This window comes from Archocentrus centrarchus, chromosome 8 (genome assembly GCF_007364275.1).
Source record: "Archocentrus centrarchus isolate MPI-CPG fArcCen1 chromosome 8, fArcCen1, whole genome shotgun sequence".
Taxonomy (NCBI): domain Eukaryota; kingdom Metazoa; phylum Chordata; class Actinopteri; order Cichliformes; family Cichlidae; genus Archocentrus; species Archocentrus centrarchus.
In genome coordinates this window covers 7,978,332-7,993,100 of record NC_044353.1, presented here as the reverse complement: position 1 = coordinate 7,993,100, position 14,769 = coordinate 7,978,332, and the positions used below count along the sequence as shown (strand labels likewise).

General features: G+C 43.7%; 1 protein-coding gene across 1 annotated transcript in view; it reads right to left on the bottom strand.

Moving 5' to 3' along the window:
• Window positions 1-14,769, bottom strand: part of caskin1 (CASK interacting protein 1) — a 122,257-nt gene that overhangs the window by 5,096 nt on the left and 102,392 nt on the right. The window contains exons 16-19 of the mRNA XM_030734956.1: window positions 13,634-13,744; window positions 2,661-2,762; window positions 2,308-2,446; window positions 1,007-1,150 (exon numbers count right to left, since the gene is read on the bottom strand). Coding sequence (XP_030590816.1) covers window positions 1,007-1,150; window positions 2,308-2,446; window positions 2,661-2,762; window positions 13,634-13,744 — 496 coding nt within the window. The remainder of the gene's footprint in view (window positions 1-1,006; window positions 1,151-2,307; window positions 2,447-2,660; window positions 2,763-13,633; window positions 13,745-14,769) is intronic.

Below are 14,769 nucleotides of genomic sequence, written 5' to 3'. Positions count from 1 at the left end.
ACTCCGTCAACCTAACCCCAGCCAACCGCAAATCAGAGAGGAGTAAAATTTAGCTTAACAAGAAACAGCATGGGCTTGGAACTGCTTTCAGACTTGGTTAAGTTTTAAACTAGAGAATCTTATTCAACTTTCATTAAGGTTTATGCGTAAGTTCAATAATGAAGCTCATCTGCTTTCCTGGGTGTTCGGCTGCTAGTCTATTCTTCACATAACTTCCACTTTCCCATGATGTCAAACACAAAGGTGACATCATTGCTCTTGTCCAATCATCTTTCTGCCTGTCTTCTTCAAGCCAATCAGCCTCCAGAGTCTAGACTTTCGTGGGTCCTGCCCTAATTCCTATCCCCATGATGGGCCATCGGAGTCTAATTGTCAAATACCTTATTTGAATTCTGTATATCAATAAATCATGTTCAATTCCTCCTAATGATCTCTCCTTATTGAACTGAATACAGTCTTTATGCAGTTCTATGAATCCATCCAGACAAATAAAAAGCACCTTCTGATATTTCTAGGATCTATCTATAGAATAAGCCAGCTGTCACAGATGTTACCAGATGTGCAAGACAGCTAAATCAACCACAGCCTGAAAGCCACTGACATGAAGAAAAGGTCTGATGGGGGATTCGAAATGAGATGACGTAAATGTTACTGGAAAACAGGGAAAAACGGAGCAGCAGATTCCCTGACCAACTGTTACCTTATCGGAATCACACTCTACCGCCAAAGCAACTCTAAAATGGCTTTTATTTCACTGGTTTCCCAATAAAATGACATGTACAGATAAATGCATCTCAAGGTAGACCTACAGGACAGTAAAAATTTTTTATGCTTTGCTTGGCAGCTAACATGTGGCAACATGCTACATCAGTCCAGTCAAATAAATAATTCATAATCTGTTGTTGCTTGATAGTGTTAAATAAAAAATGCTGTTACAGAAAGCAATATCACACTGGAGCCTGTGCAGGCGAACTGCACAGGATCTGATTTTACTAAATGATCTCACCATCTGGGGGCGGACTATCCATTGACATGACTTCCTGCTGTTGCGTGATTGGCGGGGGCTTCTTTCTGAGGGAGCCCCGCCCATCTGAACTGCGCTGCATTTCAGCCAGCCGCTTGACTGCCAACATTAGCTTTTTCTGGTGACCTACAACATCAACAGATTGGAATTACAGCTCAGCTTAAAAAAAGGTAATAAGAAGTCAAATACTGAATATTATTTTGGTCACCAGCGTACACTAGATCTTTCCTTGACTTCTGAACAAGAAAACCGGACCTAACAAAGAAACAGAGAGGGTTGTGTGGCTACAGAAGCTAGCTTATCTGAAAACTCTACAGTTACACATGCTAACACTAACCAGGTTAGCTAGTAAATGTTTTATTGGATATTGAAGTGTGGCCAGAGATCTTCTAATATAATCAAGAACTCCTGCTCTTTGGATGTCTGGTGTTATAGTGGGTGCTCATGTGACATTTCAGAGTTCTAGCCCAAAAATGTAAATTTCATAATAACAGTTTGTTTTTTTAAAGACAGTAAATAAAGCTCAATTGTTAGGTTTTTGCAGGTTTTGAGAGAAGTAAAATACCTTTCTGTGAGTTTTAGGGATGCTACAGAACCACGAGCTGCTTTACATTTAGCAGTAGTTAAACTGTAAAAAAGTGGCACAAACTAGAAAGTGAGACCGTTTACTTTCAAAGTAAAGTTGCACAACTTTTATTCTGGAGGTGAATGTTTTCAGTTTCCAGTTTGCATTACACTTTATCAGGATTTTCTACCTGAGTGAGTGACTGCATTCAAGTTGGCGTCTCCCACACAAAGTGCATGCAACTGCGGTCATCTGCTAACAGCCAAAGCAATCACAAGGAGGTTTTTGGTGCAGCACCCTCGTTGCGACCATTAACGACCACTAAGAATCATCTATCAGCCAGTCAGGTAATACACATTTTTCCCTTGGAATCAGTGGTTGTATCACATCCAATATGGCAGACATCTCTTGAGCACTGTTTATATACGTATACTATATACTCCGTTTTAATCACTTCACTGATGCTTGTTTTATTCTTGACCTTACTGATTATTTTGAACTCATTCATGTGTGTTATGTGCACTTTGCATACATAAAGTTATCCTCAAATGTCGGCCACATTCTAATAATGGAGTAGCTTTATAAACCTGCAAGCAGATAGTGAGACCGCCACATGCAGACTTTTATAAGTAGTAGGGTATGCTGTAGCTTTACTACTGTTTTATGGCAAAAAAAAAAAAAAATACACTGGTGTGTATGCATTGTTTGTTTGTCTTACCCAGTTTGGTGATGCCTATTTCCTGCAGGTCTTCCCAGGTGATGTCCGTGATGAAGTCGATGTTCTCGTAACCGTTCTGCACTAACACCTGGTGGTACTGGCTTAGACCAATAGAGGACAGCCACTCTCCTAGGCTAGCCTGTAGGAATGCCAGAAAAATGAGTGCTAATGAGTCCAAGCAGTACAGGGCAAGCGCTAATGCTCGTAGATTGCCTTTGCTAGGTCAGAATATTAGCCAATAGGATACTTTTGGCATTTTCATGATCAACCAATCGTAGTTTTGGTATACAGGCTGGTTTAACAAGTGTGTGTGTGTGTGTGTGTGTGTGTGTGTGCGCGCTTGTTTTACTCACAGGTTTATGGTCAGGCAGCCACTCTGTTACACTTAGCTTGTTAATCTCTGATGAAATCTTCTTTCTGTGACCTGGTTTAGTTATTCCAATCGCGGTCAGATCCTACACACACACACACACACACACACACACACACACACACACACACACACACACACACACACACACACACACACACAAGTGAGATACTGTAGTGATATGTTAAGACATTTTTATTCCACAAAGTGCAAGAAAACCAACCCAAGAGCCCAGCATTTTCTCTCTCTCACTCTACAGTATCTCTTCAACATTCTCTCTCTCTCTTTCTCACACACACACACACACACACACACACACACACACACACACACACACACACACACACACACAAGAAAATTTGCAACACAAGAGATGGTGTGATATCTGATGAAGGCTTCTGTCAGCTAAAGGGAGAAGAGCGCAGATGCGGATGTCTCAAACCCAGAAGAAAAGCAAGGCAAACAAAAGCAAATGTCTGCAGTGAAAGCAGCGCCTAAAATAAAGAAAGTGCCTGAATCTGGCAACTAAACACGAACACACTTTGATATAAACAGGAGAGAATATCACAGTGTTGAACTGCACGAAAACAGTGCTACATTTTACTTCAGTGTAATTCATTGGTAGTTATGGACACCTAAGAACACACTTTTACACAATACATGAACATTTATACCCACCACACACACTTGGCTGCATAACTCATTTTGCAACACAACCCAGCAGAAGAGGCCTCGACTCTATGACACATCTCTGCAAAAGCCCTTTAAACCATCACAGTTCTGAATCCCTTCAGCATGCATACAGTGTGCATCAACAAATAATTCATGAACGCTCTAGCAGCGTTGAAGGTGAGGGGAGGGTCACAAGGTCGAGCAGAAGTTCACTGAGTCAGTTTCTGAATGTGTTTAGTTGCTCTGGGTTCAACAAGCAGCTCAAAATGGAAACCGCAAATATGTAAAAAAAGATATATGTTGCATTAAAGGAGTATTTTTGTGTTTGTGGACGTTTTTAGATCTTAAGTCTAACACTGAAAGCAGAGCTTATTTTTCATTTTTATTGATTCAGCAGGTCCCTTGCTGAAGACTTTTTGATTTCAGGAAATCAGACAGAATTTAAATTACATAAACATGAAAACATCAAATCCTACACCCCCCACACTGTAACATAATGGCATTCTTAATTTGATCTTTCCTCCCAGGTAAATGGAAACTTCTAAATGTCCACACCTGAAGTTTGAAATACAGATTTCTTGTGAACCACAAGTTGCACTAAGTGACCACTAGGTGGTACCAAAAGCCACAGTGCACAGAAACAGCTATCAGATTCCATCCACCCATTTTCTTCCACTGGTTATTTTCTATGGGTAACATTTTGCTAACATAGGCGTACAAACAGCAATATGACTCATATCTCATTATCTTCATGGCCATTTTCTGACCTTTCTTCTGGAGCTAAATGCCAGACTTTAGCCGATGGTAAAGTTTTATACTGTGGGGCTGGTGAGAGCCACGAGACTCAACTGCGTGTGCAGTCCAGAGAAACATAACAATTGTGTTATTGTTTTTTTGTATGTAACTGTACAATTCAGTATATCCTCTAGGTGCTAATTTGATGTTGCTTATATTATACATATTATGTCATATATTAACATATTAACTGTGTGTAACCCGGTTAGAAAATGTGTTTGGTTTAGTTTAAAAGCGATTGTTCAAATCCAGTTAATATATAAATGTTTCAGTTAAAAACTGTTATTTATGTAATGAAAGGTTTAAATACATTTAATACTGTGATTTGTTTGTTTGGTTATCTTTTAAAAATGTGAAGTGTGACAAAGAACTGTTTGAACCAGCATTTATGGGGTTAATGCGTGAGTAAGAGAGGGCAGAGGGAGTGTCAAGAGTAAGAGAGGGAGAGAGAAGGAGAGGAGCGAAGAACGAGTGTGTCGGAACAGGACGGAAGCGAGTTTTAAGGCTAAGTACACAGAAGCGGGGATTCTTGTGTTTCTTGTGGGACTGTCTGCTCGACAATCTGTCGTTAGAGCACAAGTTCTTCCTGTTGCGAGGACGAGAGGGATGGCCAATTCTTCTGTCAAAGACTGTGTATGACTGTGGCCCGTATGCTAATGTTAGCCCGAGCGTTAGCGCGTGTGCTACGGCTAAGCTAACGAGCTTGATAGCAGTGAGTCAGCACACTACAAGTGTACAGACTGTTTGCGTATAGTTGGACTAACCCAGTTGAACTGTGCGAGAGGGGAAAGACTGTTTTCAGACCGGGGACGGAGTAAATACCCTGCTCGAGGATTGACAGAGCCTCATCTGTACCTGTTCTGGAAGCGAGGTGAGCGAGGAGACGGTGGACTCTGCTGTGCCGGTGAGGTGAGAAGGATCTGCTTCAGAGCAATTACCTGACTGTTGGATTACAGACCAGCAACCAAAATACTAAGGTACCACCCATTTATTTTGGCTCATTAACGAGTGAAACGGCCATTGTGTTTTGGGCCTCCACGTACACTAGCCACGAACCAGGCCTGCAACGTTTTATTTGGTTTTAAGTAATTTTGAGTTTGCCGGCTTTAGGTGTGTGTGTGTGTGTATGTGGGCCCACATATGATATTGGTTGTGACTTTATACAAAGGGGTTCGAGTCAGTTAAATGTTGAAGACCGTTTAATGTAATTGTATTTGTTTTTTCTATCTTTTGATCAAAACTAATAGTTTTAAGTAAATCTGTTCATATTGTTTCTTAAAACTTGAGTGCCGTGTGTTTGTTTATAGCTTATAGATAAATAGAAACCATTTCATCTGAAAAGTGTGTTTACAGGTTTTTTGATTAAAACTCTTGGAGAGACAGAAACTCTTAAAGGTGAGTTTTAAAAAGTGTGTTTCGAAAGGTTTTATTGGTACTGTGTAACCTAAATCCAAGGCTTAAATTGACACTGACTTAATCAGGGTTAAAACATAGTGAATATAGCATAAGAACCCAAAAGCCCTACCCCTATTAATATTTCTATTTACGGGGAGCGCTACATAAAATGGAGGCACCGCTGGGATAAGTCTTGGATTTCTCAGCTAAACTAAGTCTAAGCTAAATTGCAAAGCTCACTTACAGATATTTATAAAATGGATAAAACTGAATTAGTGTCAGAGCTAAAGAGCTGGTGCCGTGGTGAGGGTGTCGATGAGACTCATGCGCTGATGACCTTCGTCCCAGAAGAAGTGGAGATCAGTGTCATTGAAGAAACCCTTCAAACTATCAAGTCACTTGGACGGGTGCGTGTCCGTGGGAGGAACTTTTGTGCTAGACTAAATTGTCGGATGGTCTTGTGCGAGAGTAGAGAGACTATTAAGGAAGGGAGTGTTCCTCCTGAAGTGGTCCCTAGTGATGGTGGAGAGGCATGGCCTATTATCATCATAAGAGAAGTGGAGGCAGCTGCTGATACGTTTAATAGTAAACTAAAGGGCTTGCTGCAGGCTGAAGGAAAAACAATGGAGGACCTAAAATCCTTATTCCCTAGTGCATCCCCGCCCACAAGCTCCACTGAATCTATCCTTCGTGTTGTTGGTGATTTGTTGGAGAAGACCACAAAACCAGCTGATGGTGGGAGCTATTGCCGACTACGCATGTTCTCAGGAGCTCTGCCAACCCCGCCAGGTGAGGAACCGTTTGACCATTGGCTAGAGCAAGCATGGATTATGGTGGAGGAGTCCGAGTGCTCTGACAGGGAGAAAAGACGCAGGCTGATGGGAAGCCTAAAAGGGCCCGCGCTAGAAATCATAAAAGCAGTGCGGCATGCCAACCCCGATGCCACCCCAAAAGAGTGTTTGGATGCCCTTGAAAGTGCGTTTGGAAGTGCGGAGTCTGGGGATGATCTCTATTTTGCCTTCCGATTGATGCAACAGCAACAAGGAGAGAAATTATCAGATTTCCTCAAACGTTTAGAGCGGCTACTAGCTAAGGTGATTCAAAAAGGAGGCCTCCCTGCTAGCGACATGGATAAAGCAAGACTTGAGCAACTGCTAAGGGGTGCTATTGCCTCAGACTTAATGCTGATCCAGCTGCGATTGAGAGAAAGGAAAAAAGCACCACCAAACTTTCTGCAGCTTCTGACTGAGATTCGCACTGAAGAGGAGTACGAAGCATCCAGAAAGAAGCTCAGCACCTCAGTACACCAAGTACAGGCTAATCTTGAAGTGGACACAAAGCAAACTGAGATTCAGAAATTAAAGGCTGAAATCAAAGAACTTAAGTCAATGTTTGCATCAGTAGCAACCAAACCAGTTCATGTCAAAGATGAGTACACAGAGGCTACACCTGTAAGTACATCTTTTGGTCCAGAGAACAGGCCCAATGCGGAGCTGAATGCCTTAAAAAAACAAGTGAGACGATTGAAACAGAAAGCTAACAACAAGAAGTCAGAACATCCTGCTTTAGTTTCAGCCATGGAGATTTCTGGACCTGCTACACATGCTCAGAAAACACAGTCGAAAAGGTCAGAGGATAATTTCTGCTATCGCTGTGGAGAAAATGGACATTTTGCTACAAAGTGTCGAAACCCTGAAAATCAGGCCAAGGTCATCAAAAAGCTAATCCATGCTTTAAAGGTGACAAAAGGGAAAGGCGACATCCCCATTAGTGAAGTTAACTGTGGGGCAAAGAAAAGTGCTGTTACCACACTACAGCAGGTGGACATTCCTGAAGGTCTGATTGGCCCACCCAGTATAGTGCCTGTAAAAGTAAATGGAAATTCCTGTGATGCCTTGCTAGATAGTGGCTCTCAAGTCACCATCATCTTTGAGTCTTGGTATCAAACTCACCTGTCTGATGTCCCAATTCACCCAGTATCTGGTCTAGCCCTGTGGGGGCTAAGTGAATCAACACTCAGCTATCCTTACCGTGGGTATGTGGTGGTTGATTTCGAATATCCAGCAAAAATTTCTGGAGCCAACCAGACTGTTACAGTTCTTGCTCTTATTTGCCCCCAGCCTCGAACTGCAGATCAGACTCCTGTTATTGTGGGGACCAATGCCAGTCACATCAGACGTCTTGTGCAGCAATGCAGGGACAATGGCATTGACATCACCCAGACATTGGGCATACAAGTATCTTGTAAAGACACAGAGCTAATACTTCCTGGTATGGCGACAGCCCTTGAAGTGGAGGATGATGTTGGCTGTGTGACATGGCAAGGCCCTGGCCCACTGACTCTGCCCCCTGGTGGAGACTGCAGAGCAGTCTGCAAAGTCGAGTACAAGCACCACATCGACCATGAAATCCTGATGGTTGACGCCTCTCCTGAAGCGCCACTCCCAGGCGGTGTACTACTTCAGCCTATGGTAGTGCCTAGCGAGGAAGTGAACATTAACCATTTTAGGATCTGGGTTCGGAATGAGTCCTTGACTGAGACCGTCCTACCCGTGGGAACCGTCATTGGACATATGTATCTGACAGATGAAGTCACTTCTCTCACTCCTTCCAAGTCAGCTGCCACAGAGTTTGACGCTGATCTGATCAACTTCGGAGACTCACCTGTGTCGGAGGAGTGGAAGGAGAGACTCCGGCAAAAGTTATCGACAAGGTCCCAGGTGTTCTCTCTAAATGAGCTTGATGTTGGACTAGCAAAGGGAGTAGAGCACACGATCCGGATGTCAGATCCACGGCCGTTCAGGGAGCGCTCACGTCGCCTAGCTCCAGCTGACATAGAAGATGTGAGAAAGCACCTCCGAGAACTGCTGCGTGCTGGCATCATAAAAGAGTCCCGTAGCCCTTACGCATCTCCGATCGTGATTGTTCGCAAAAAGAATGGAGCCATACGGATGTGTATCGACTACCGGTTGTTGAACAGCCGAACCATCCCCGATCAGTACACAACACCTTGCATAGATGATGTGCTGGACTCAATGAACGGGAGCAAATGGTTCTCTGTACTTGATCTAAGGAGTGGCTATTACCAAATAGCAATGGCTGAGGAAGACAAGGAAAAGACGGCATTCATCTGCCCACTGGGGTTCTTCCAGTTTGAGCGGATGCCACAAGGGATAACCGGAGCCCCAGCCACCTTCCAACGTTTGATGGAGAAGGCGGTGGGTGACATGAATCTGCTTGAGGTCCTCGTCTACCTTGATGACCTGATTGTATTTGGCAGAACGTTGGAAGAGCATGAGGAGAGACTCCTGAAAGTTCTGGATCGTCTGGCAGAAGTTGGACTGAAGATCTCAGTCGACAAATGCCAGTTCTGCCAGCCAAAGGTAAAATACCTTGGACACATTGTATCGGCTGATGGTGTATCGCCTGACCCAGCCAAAATAGAAGCAGTTACAAACTGGCCACAGCCTACTCACCTGAAAGCTCTCCAATCTTTCTTAGGGTTCTGTGGCTATTACCGACGATTCATAGCCAACTACGCAGCCATCGTCAGGCCGTTGTCAGACCTAACCAAAGGCTATGCCCCAACCCAGATGGGCAAGAAGCAAGACAAAGCTCATACCAAGACTTACCTTAAGACGTCTGAGCCATTTGGCGACAGGTGGGATCAGTCTTGCACAGAGGCATTCCACAAGATTATTTTCTGCCTCACTCATGCACCGGTCTTGGCTTTTGCAGATCCCAACAAGCCGTACATCTTGCACGTAGATGCCAGCTTAAAAGGGCTTGGAGCAGTTCTCTATCAGGAGCACAGAGAGGGTCTGAGGCCTGTGGCTTTCGCCAGTAGGAAGCTTACGTCATCAGAGAAGAACTACCCCATTCACCAGTTGGAGTTTCTGTCCCTTAAGTGGGCTGTCGTGGATAAATTCCATGATTATTTGTATGGGGCCAAGTTCACGGTACGTACAGACAACAACCCCCTCACGTACATACTCTCAACAGCAAAGCTCAGTGCGGTAGGGCACAGATGGCTCTCTGCCTTATCCACCTATGACTTTGAGGTACAGTACCGACCAGGCAGACACAACATAGATGCCGATCTGCTCTCAAGGAACATGCCTGATGAGAGTGCTGAGGATTGGGAGACCATACCTCAGACTGGTGTGAAGTCCATCTGCAAACGAATCTGCATCCATGGGACTACCAGCAATCCGACAAGATATGTGGACCAGTTGGGAGCCTCTCCTGATTGTGTTCCAGACATATACGCTTTCCCAATGCACCTGGAGTTGCAATCACTAGGACAAATGTCAAAGCAGGAGCTGATAAAAGCTCAGGAAGAGGATGAAGTCATGAGATCTGTCATCCAAGCAGTAAAAGGTGGCAAATGGTCTAAGGAGAATGACTCCAGTCCAGAACGGTCTTTTTTCAAAAAAGAGATGGGGAAACTGATGATGAAAGATGGGTTACTCCACCGATTAAGTAAACGATCTTCTGGAGAAGAACTCACTCAACTCGTTTTACCAAGGGAGTTCAGAGGAGTTGTGCTGAAGGCCACTCATGATGATCTTGGACACCTTGGTATAGACAGAACTACAGACCTGCTGAGGACCAGGTTTTTCTGGCCTAAACTAGCACATGATGTTGAACAGTACATAAAGAACTGCGGAGAGTGCATCACTCGAAAGACCCCAAGTCATCGAGCAGCACCATTACATCATATCACGAGCAGTGGACCAATGGACCTGGTATGCATTGACTTCCTGTCCTTGGAACCAGATTCCGCAGGCATAAGCAATGTATTAGTAGTGACTGACCACTTTACACGCTATGCTCAAGCTTTTCCAAGTAGGAATCAAAAAGCACAGACAGTGGCGAAGATCCTAGTGGACAAATACTTCATACATTATGGCCTACCAGCAAGAATACATTCCGATCAGGGAAGAGATTTTGAGAGTCAGTTAATCAAAGAGCTCTTGAACATGATGGGAATTCGGAAATCACGGACCACACCGTATCACCCTCAGGGAGACCCGCAGCCCGAGAGATTCAACAGAACTCTTCTATCCATGCTGGGAACCCTGGGCTCTGAGAAGAAACGGCAGTGGAGCAAACACATTGGGTACTTGGTTCACGCTTACAATAGTACCAAGTGTGATGCCACAGGCTACTCGCCCTATTTTTTAATGTTCGGCAGAGAAGCAAGACTTCCTGTAGACTTGTGCTTTGGAACCTCTCCCGATGGCAAAGCCGAGGGTGGCCATTCACGCTACGTGGCTAAGTTAAAAGATGACTTGCAGAGTGCTTACAAGCTTGCCTCTGAAGCTGCCTATAAGACACATGAAAGGAACAAAAGGCTGTGTGATAAAGGAGTGGGATTCCAGACACTGGATATCGGTGACCGTGTGTTGCTGAGAAATTTAGGATTGAAGGGGAAACATAAGCTGGAGAGTCGATGGAGTCCTATACCATATGTAGTGATGGGGAAGATGCCCAACCTACCAGTGTATAAAGTGAAACCTGAAGATGGAGGAGGACCAGTCAAGACCCTACATCGTGATCATCTCTTGCCGATTGGACAACGGGTGAGAATGCCGATGGGAGAGACTGAGGACGTTTCCCATGTCCAAACAACGACAAGACCTAAGACACACAGGAGATCAAAGAAAGCCTCGCCTGAAGCTCAGGAAATTCTTCAAAAGTTGCAGGAGAGTGAAGATTCCTCTTCAGATGTGGAGTATTATGGTCCTGAGAAACATTACAGTACTCTCCTGAAAGAAATCCTGCAAAAGGAAAGAGAAACTGCGAGACCATCAGACCCCATCCAGGATGACAGCTGGGAGGAGGAAACCCACAGCATGGATGAAGATGGCGATCAAGATTCAGTTCCTGAGGAAGAAAGAGATCCAGAGTCTGATAACCCTTGCCACAGTGAAGCTCAAATTTCTAGCCCAGAAATGGTTAGCAAACCTGTAGCTCGTCCAAAAAGAACAGTGAAACCAGTCATCAGATTAACTTATGATGAGCCTGGTATGTCAAAAGACAAGCCGATCACCATTGTGCATAGAGGTGTTATCATTAAGATTGGCCAGAGCTAATTGAATGTAGCTAATGCACCCTTTACCTCGAGCTTATTTTAAAAGTTGAGTACATTTTGTTTGATGAGGACATCAAAACCATTTAGATGGGGGAGGGTGTAACCCGGTTAGAAAATGTGTTTGGTTTAGTTTAAAAGCGATTGTTCAAATCCAGTTAATATATAAATGTTTCAGTTAAAAACTGTTATTTATGTAATGAAAGGTTTAAATACATTTAATACTGTGATTTGTTTGTTTGGTTATCTTTTAAAAATGTGAAGTGTGACAAAGAACTGTTTGAACCAGCATTTATGGGGTTAATGCGTGAGTAAGAGAGGGCAGAGGGAGTGTCAAGAGTAAGAGAGGGAGAGAGAAGGAGAGGAGCGAAGAACGAGTGTGTCGGAACAGGACGGAAGCGAGTTTTAAGGCTAAGTACACAGAAGCGGGGATTCTTGTGTTTCTTGTGGGACTGTCTGCTCGACAATCTGTCGTTAGAGCACAAGTTCTTCCTGTTGCGAGGACGAGAGGGATGGCCAATTCTTCTGTCAAAGACTGTGTATGACTGTGGCCCGTATGCTAATGTTAGCCCGAGCGTTAGCGCGTGTGCTACGGCTAAGCTAACGAGCTTGATAGCAGTGAGTCAGCACACTACAAGTGTACAGACTGTTTGCGTATAGTTGGACTAACCCAGTTGAACTGTGCGAGAGGGGAAAGACTGTTTTCAGACCGGGGACGGAGTAAATACCCTGCTCGAGGATTGACAGAGCCTCATCTGTACCTGTTCTGGAAGCGAGGTGAGCGAGGAGACGGTGGACTCTGCTGTGCCGGTGAGGTGAGAAGGATCTGCTTCAGAGCAATTACCTGACTGTTGGATTACAGACCAGCAACCAAAATACTAAGGTACCACCCATTTATTTTGGCTCATTAACGAGTGAAACGGCCATTGTGTTTTGGGCCTCCACGTACACTAGCCACGAACCAGGCCTGCAACGTTTTATTTGGTTTTAAGTAATTTTGAGTTTGCCGGCTTTAGGTGTGTGTGTGTGTGTATGTGGGCCCACATATGATATTGGTTGTGACTTTATACAAAGGGGTTCGAGTCAGTTAAATGTTGAAGACCGTTTAATGTAATTGTATTTGTTTTTTCTATCTTTTGATCAAAACTAATAGTTTTAAGTAAATCTGTTCATATTGTTTCTTAAAACTTGAGTGCCGTGTGTTTGTTTATAGCTTATAGATAAATAGAAACCATTTCATCTGAAAAGTGTGTTTACAGGTTTTTTGATTAAAACTCTTGGAGAGACAGAAACTCTTAAAGGTGAGTTTTAAAAAGTGTGTTTCGAAAGGTTTTATTGGTACTGTGTAACCTAAATCCAAGGCTTAAATTGACACTGACTTAATCAGGGTTAAAACATAGTGAATATAGCATAAGAACCCAAAAGCCCTACCCCTATTAATATTTCTATTTACGGGGAGCGCTACATGTGGGTAATGGAAAAGTTAAAACAGAGTGGTTTGACACTTTGGGAATTACACTTTTTTGTCTTCTTTCTCTGAATTAGATGAGAAGATCAATACTGCACCTATTTCAGTACAATAGAAATGAAACTACTGGCAATAGCCGGTCATGTGAAGGGATGCTTTTGTGCACTTTAAACCATTTGTCATCTTTTTAAGAAGCTGGATTCAGACTCGAGGTCACCTAAGAGAGTCCCAGTGCAGCGGTGACATTTAGATCTTTTCTGAAGTCAGAGAGAGAAGGCAATATGTGGTCAAGGTAGGAGAAAAAGTGAAACCAGGACAGGTGTGGCAGGAGGCAGGAAAAGGTTGGTTGGTCGGTTGAGTGGTTTATTTGTGCTCACTTGCAATTTTTTTTATAAAAGAAATGATATACATGCATACTAAAAAAAACATCAAGGACAACACAAATCAAAGTCGTGCAGACTTGTTTCCATTGTGGTCCTTGGAGGTGCCTGCGACCTCTCTGGGAGTCGGGGTCAGGGTTTAGTTGCCTTACCTCCGGGGTCATTCGGCTAATGGTGGGCAAGTCATACCCAGCACCCAGGAAGTTTGGAGCGTAGACCTGCAGCTGAAAGTCGCTCAGCCATTGGACAACGGCCTCTGAGCTCTACGGGAGAGAAAACAGGGGGCATGCGGTCACTGGCTCCATGTCTGCTTCTTCTACAGCCATTTTTTTTCTCAGCAGGGCCAAAGAGGGGCTACATTTGAACTTTTTACCAAGTCTGTCCTGCTGTCTTCAGGAAGGTCAAAAACAAAGTCTTACACATTTATGGATGATTACAATGATTTTGTGGTATTATAATCTGGCTGGCTACTGGAAGTCAGTGAATTAGACGTGGTCAGCCTGCCTTGGTCCTGCAGTAAAAACCAGGCTAAGGTTAGGAAGGGGAAAGGCCCAGCCTACAGAATCTTAGACGCTACAGAAGGAACGTCAGATCAGCAGCAACAGGCTAATCTGTATGTTACAGCTGGAAAGCAAAGACAAAGCAGATTGTATACTGTTTGCTCCTAAAGAGGCAAGGCCAGAAAATGCTGCTCTTTGGTGTGACAGCATGCACACATGCTTTCACACACTTCCCCTTTCTAAATATTTTCATACATCTACCCCAATTTTCTAATTGATTAGATTAATTTAAAAAAAAGTTGAGCTTTCTACAATACAAACAACACATTTAAAGTTCTGTGGATTCATGTTTCATCTATGGTCTGACTATGATTGACATCTATATGATTGACAGGTGTTATGCAACCGGGAATCCTCATTAAAAGTGAGAAATGAGCAGCATTTAAAAGCTCCTGAAACATTCGGTCCATTCACGCTACCCTGACTCCTGGGAATCCCGTGTCCTCTCTCTGTCATAATCTCCTCTTTCCCCTCAGCCCCCCCCCATGAAGTGTGATTGAACGTGTGGCCAAGGGAAAGGGATAAAAATGCTGTGCTGTTCCGCATAAATGAAGACACTTGGTGACCTTTACTATGACCCAGTCCTGACCAGCAATGGTGGTTAAAATAGTAATAGTTTGCTACAATGTCCTGCTTTAAATGGGTGACAGCAGAAGAAAGAGCACTTGGTATAACTGTAAAACCACTGCTTGACTTCTTCCCACTCACACACAGCTTTTCTTTAAACT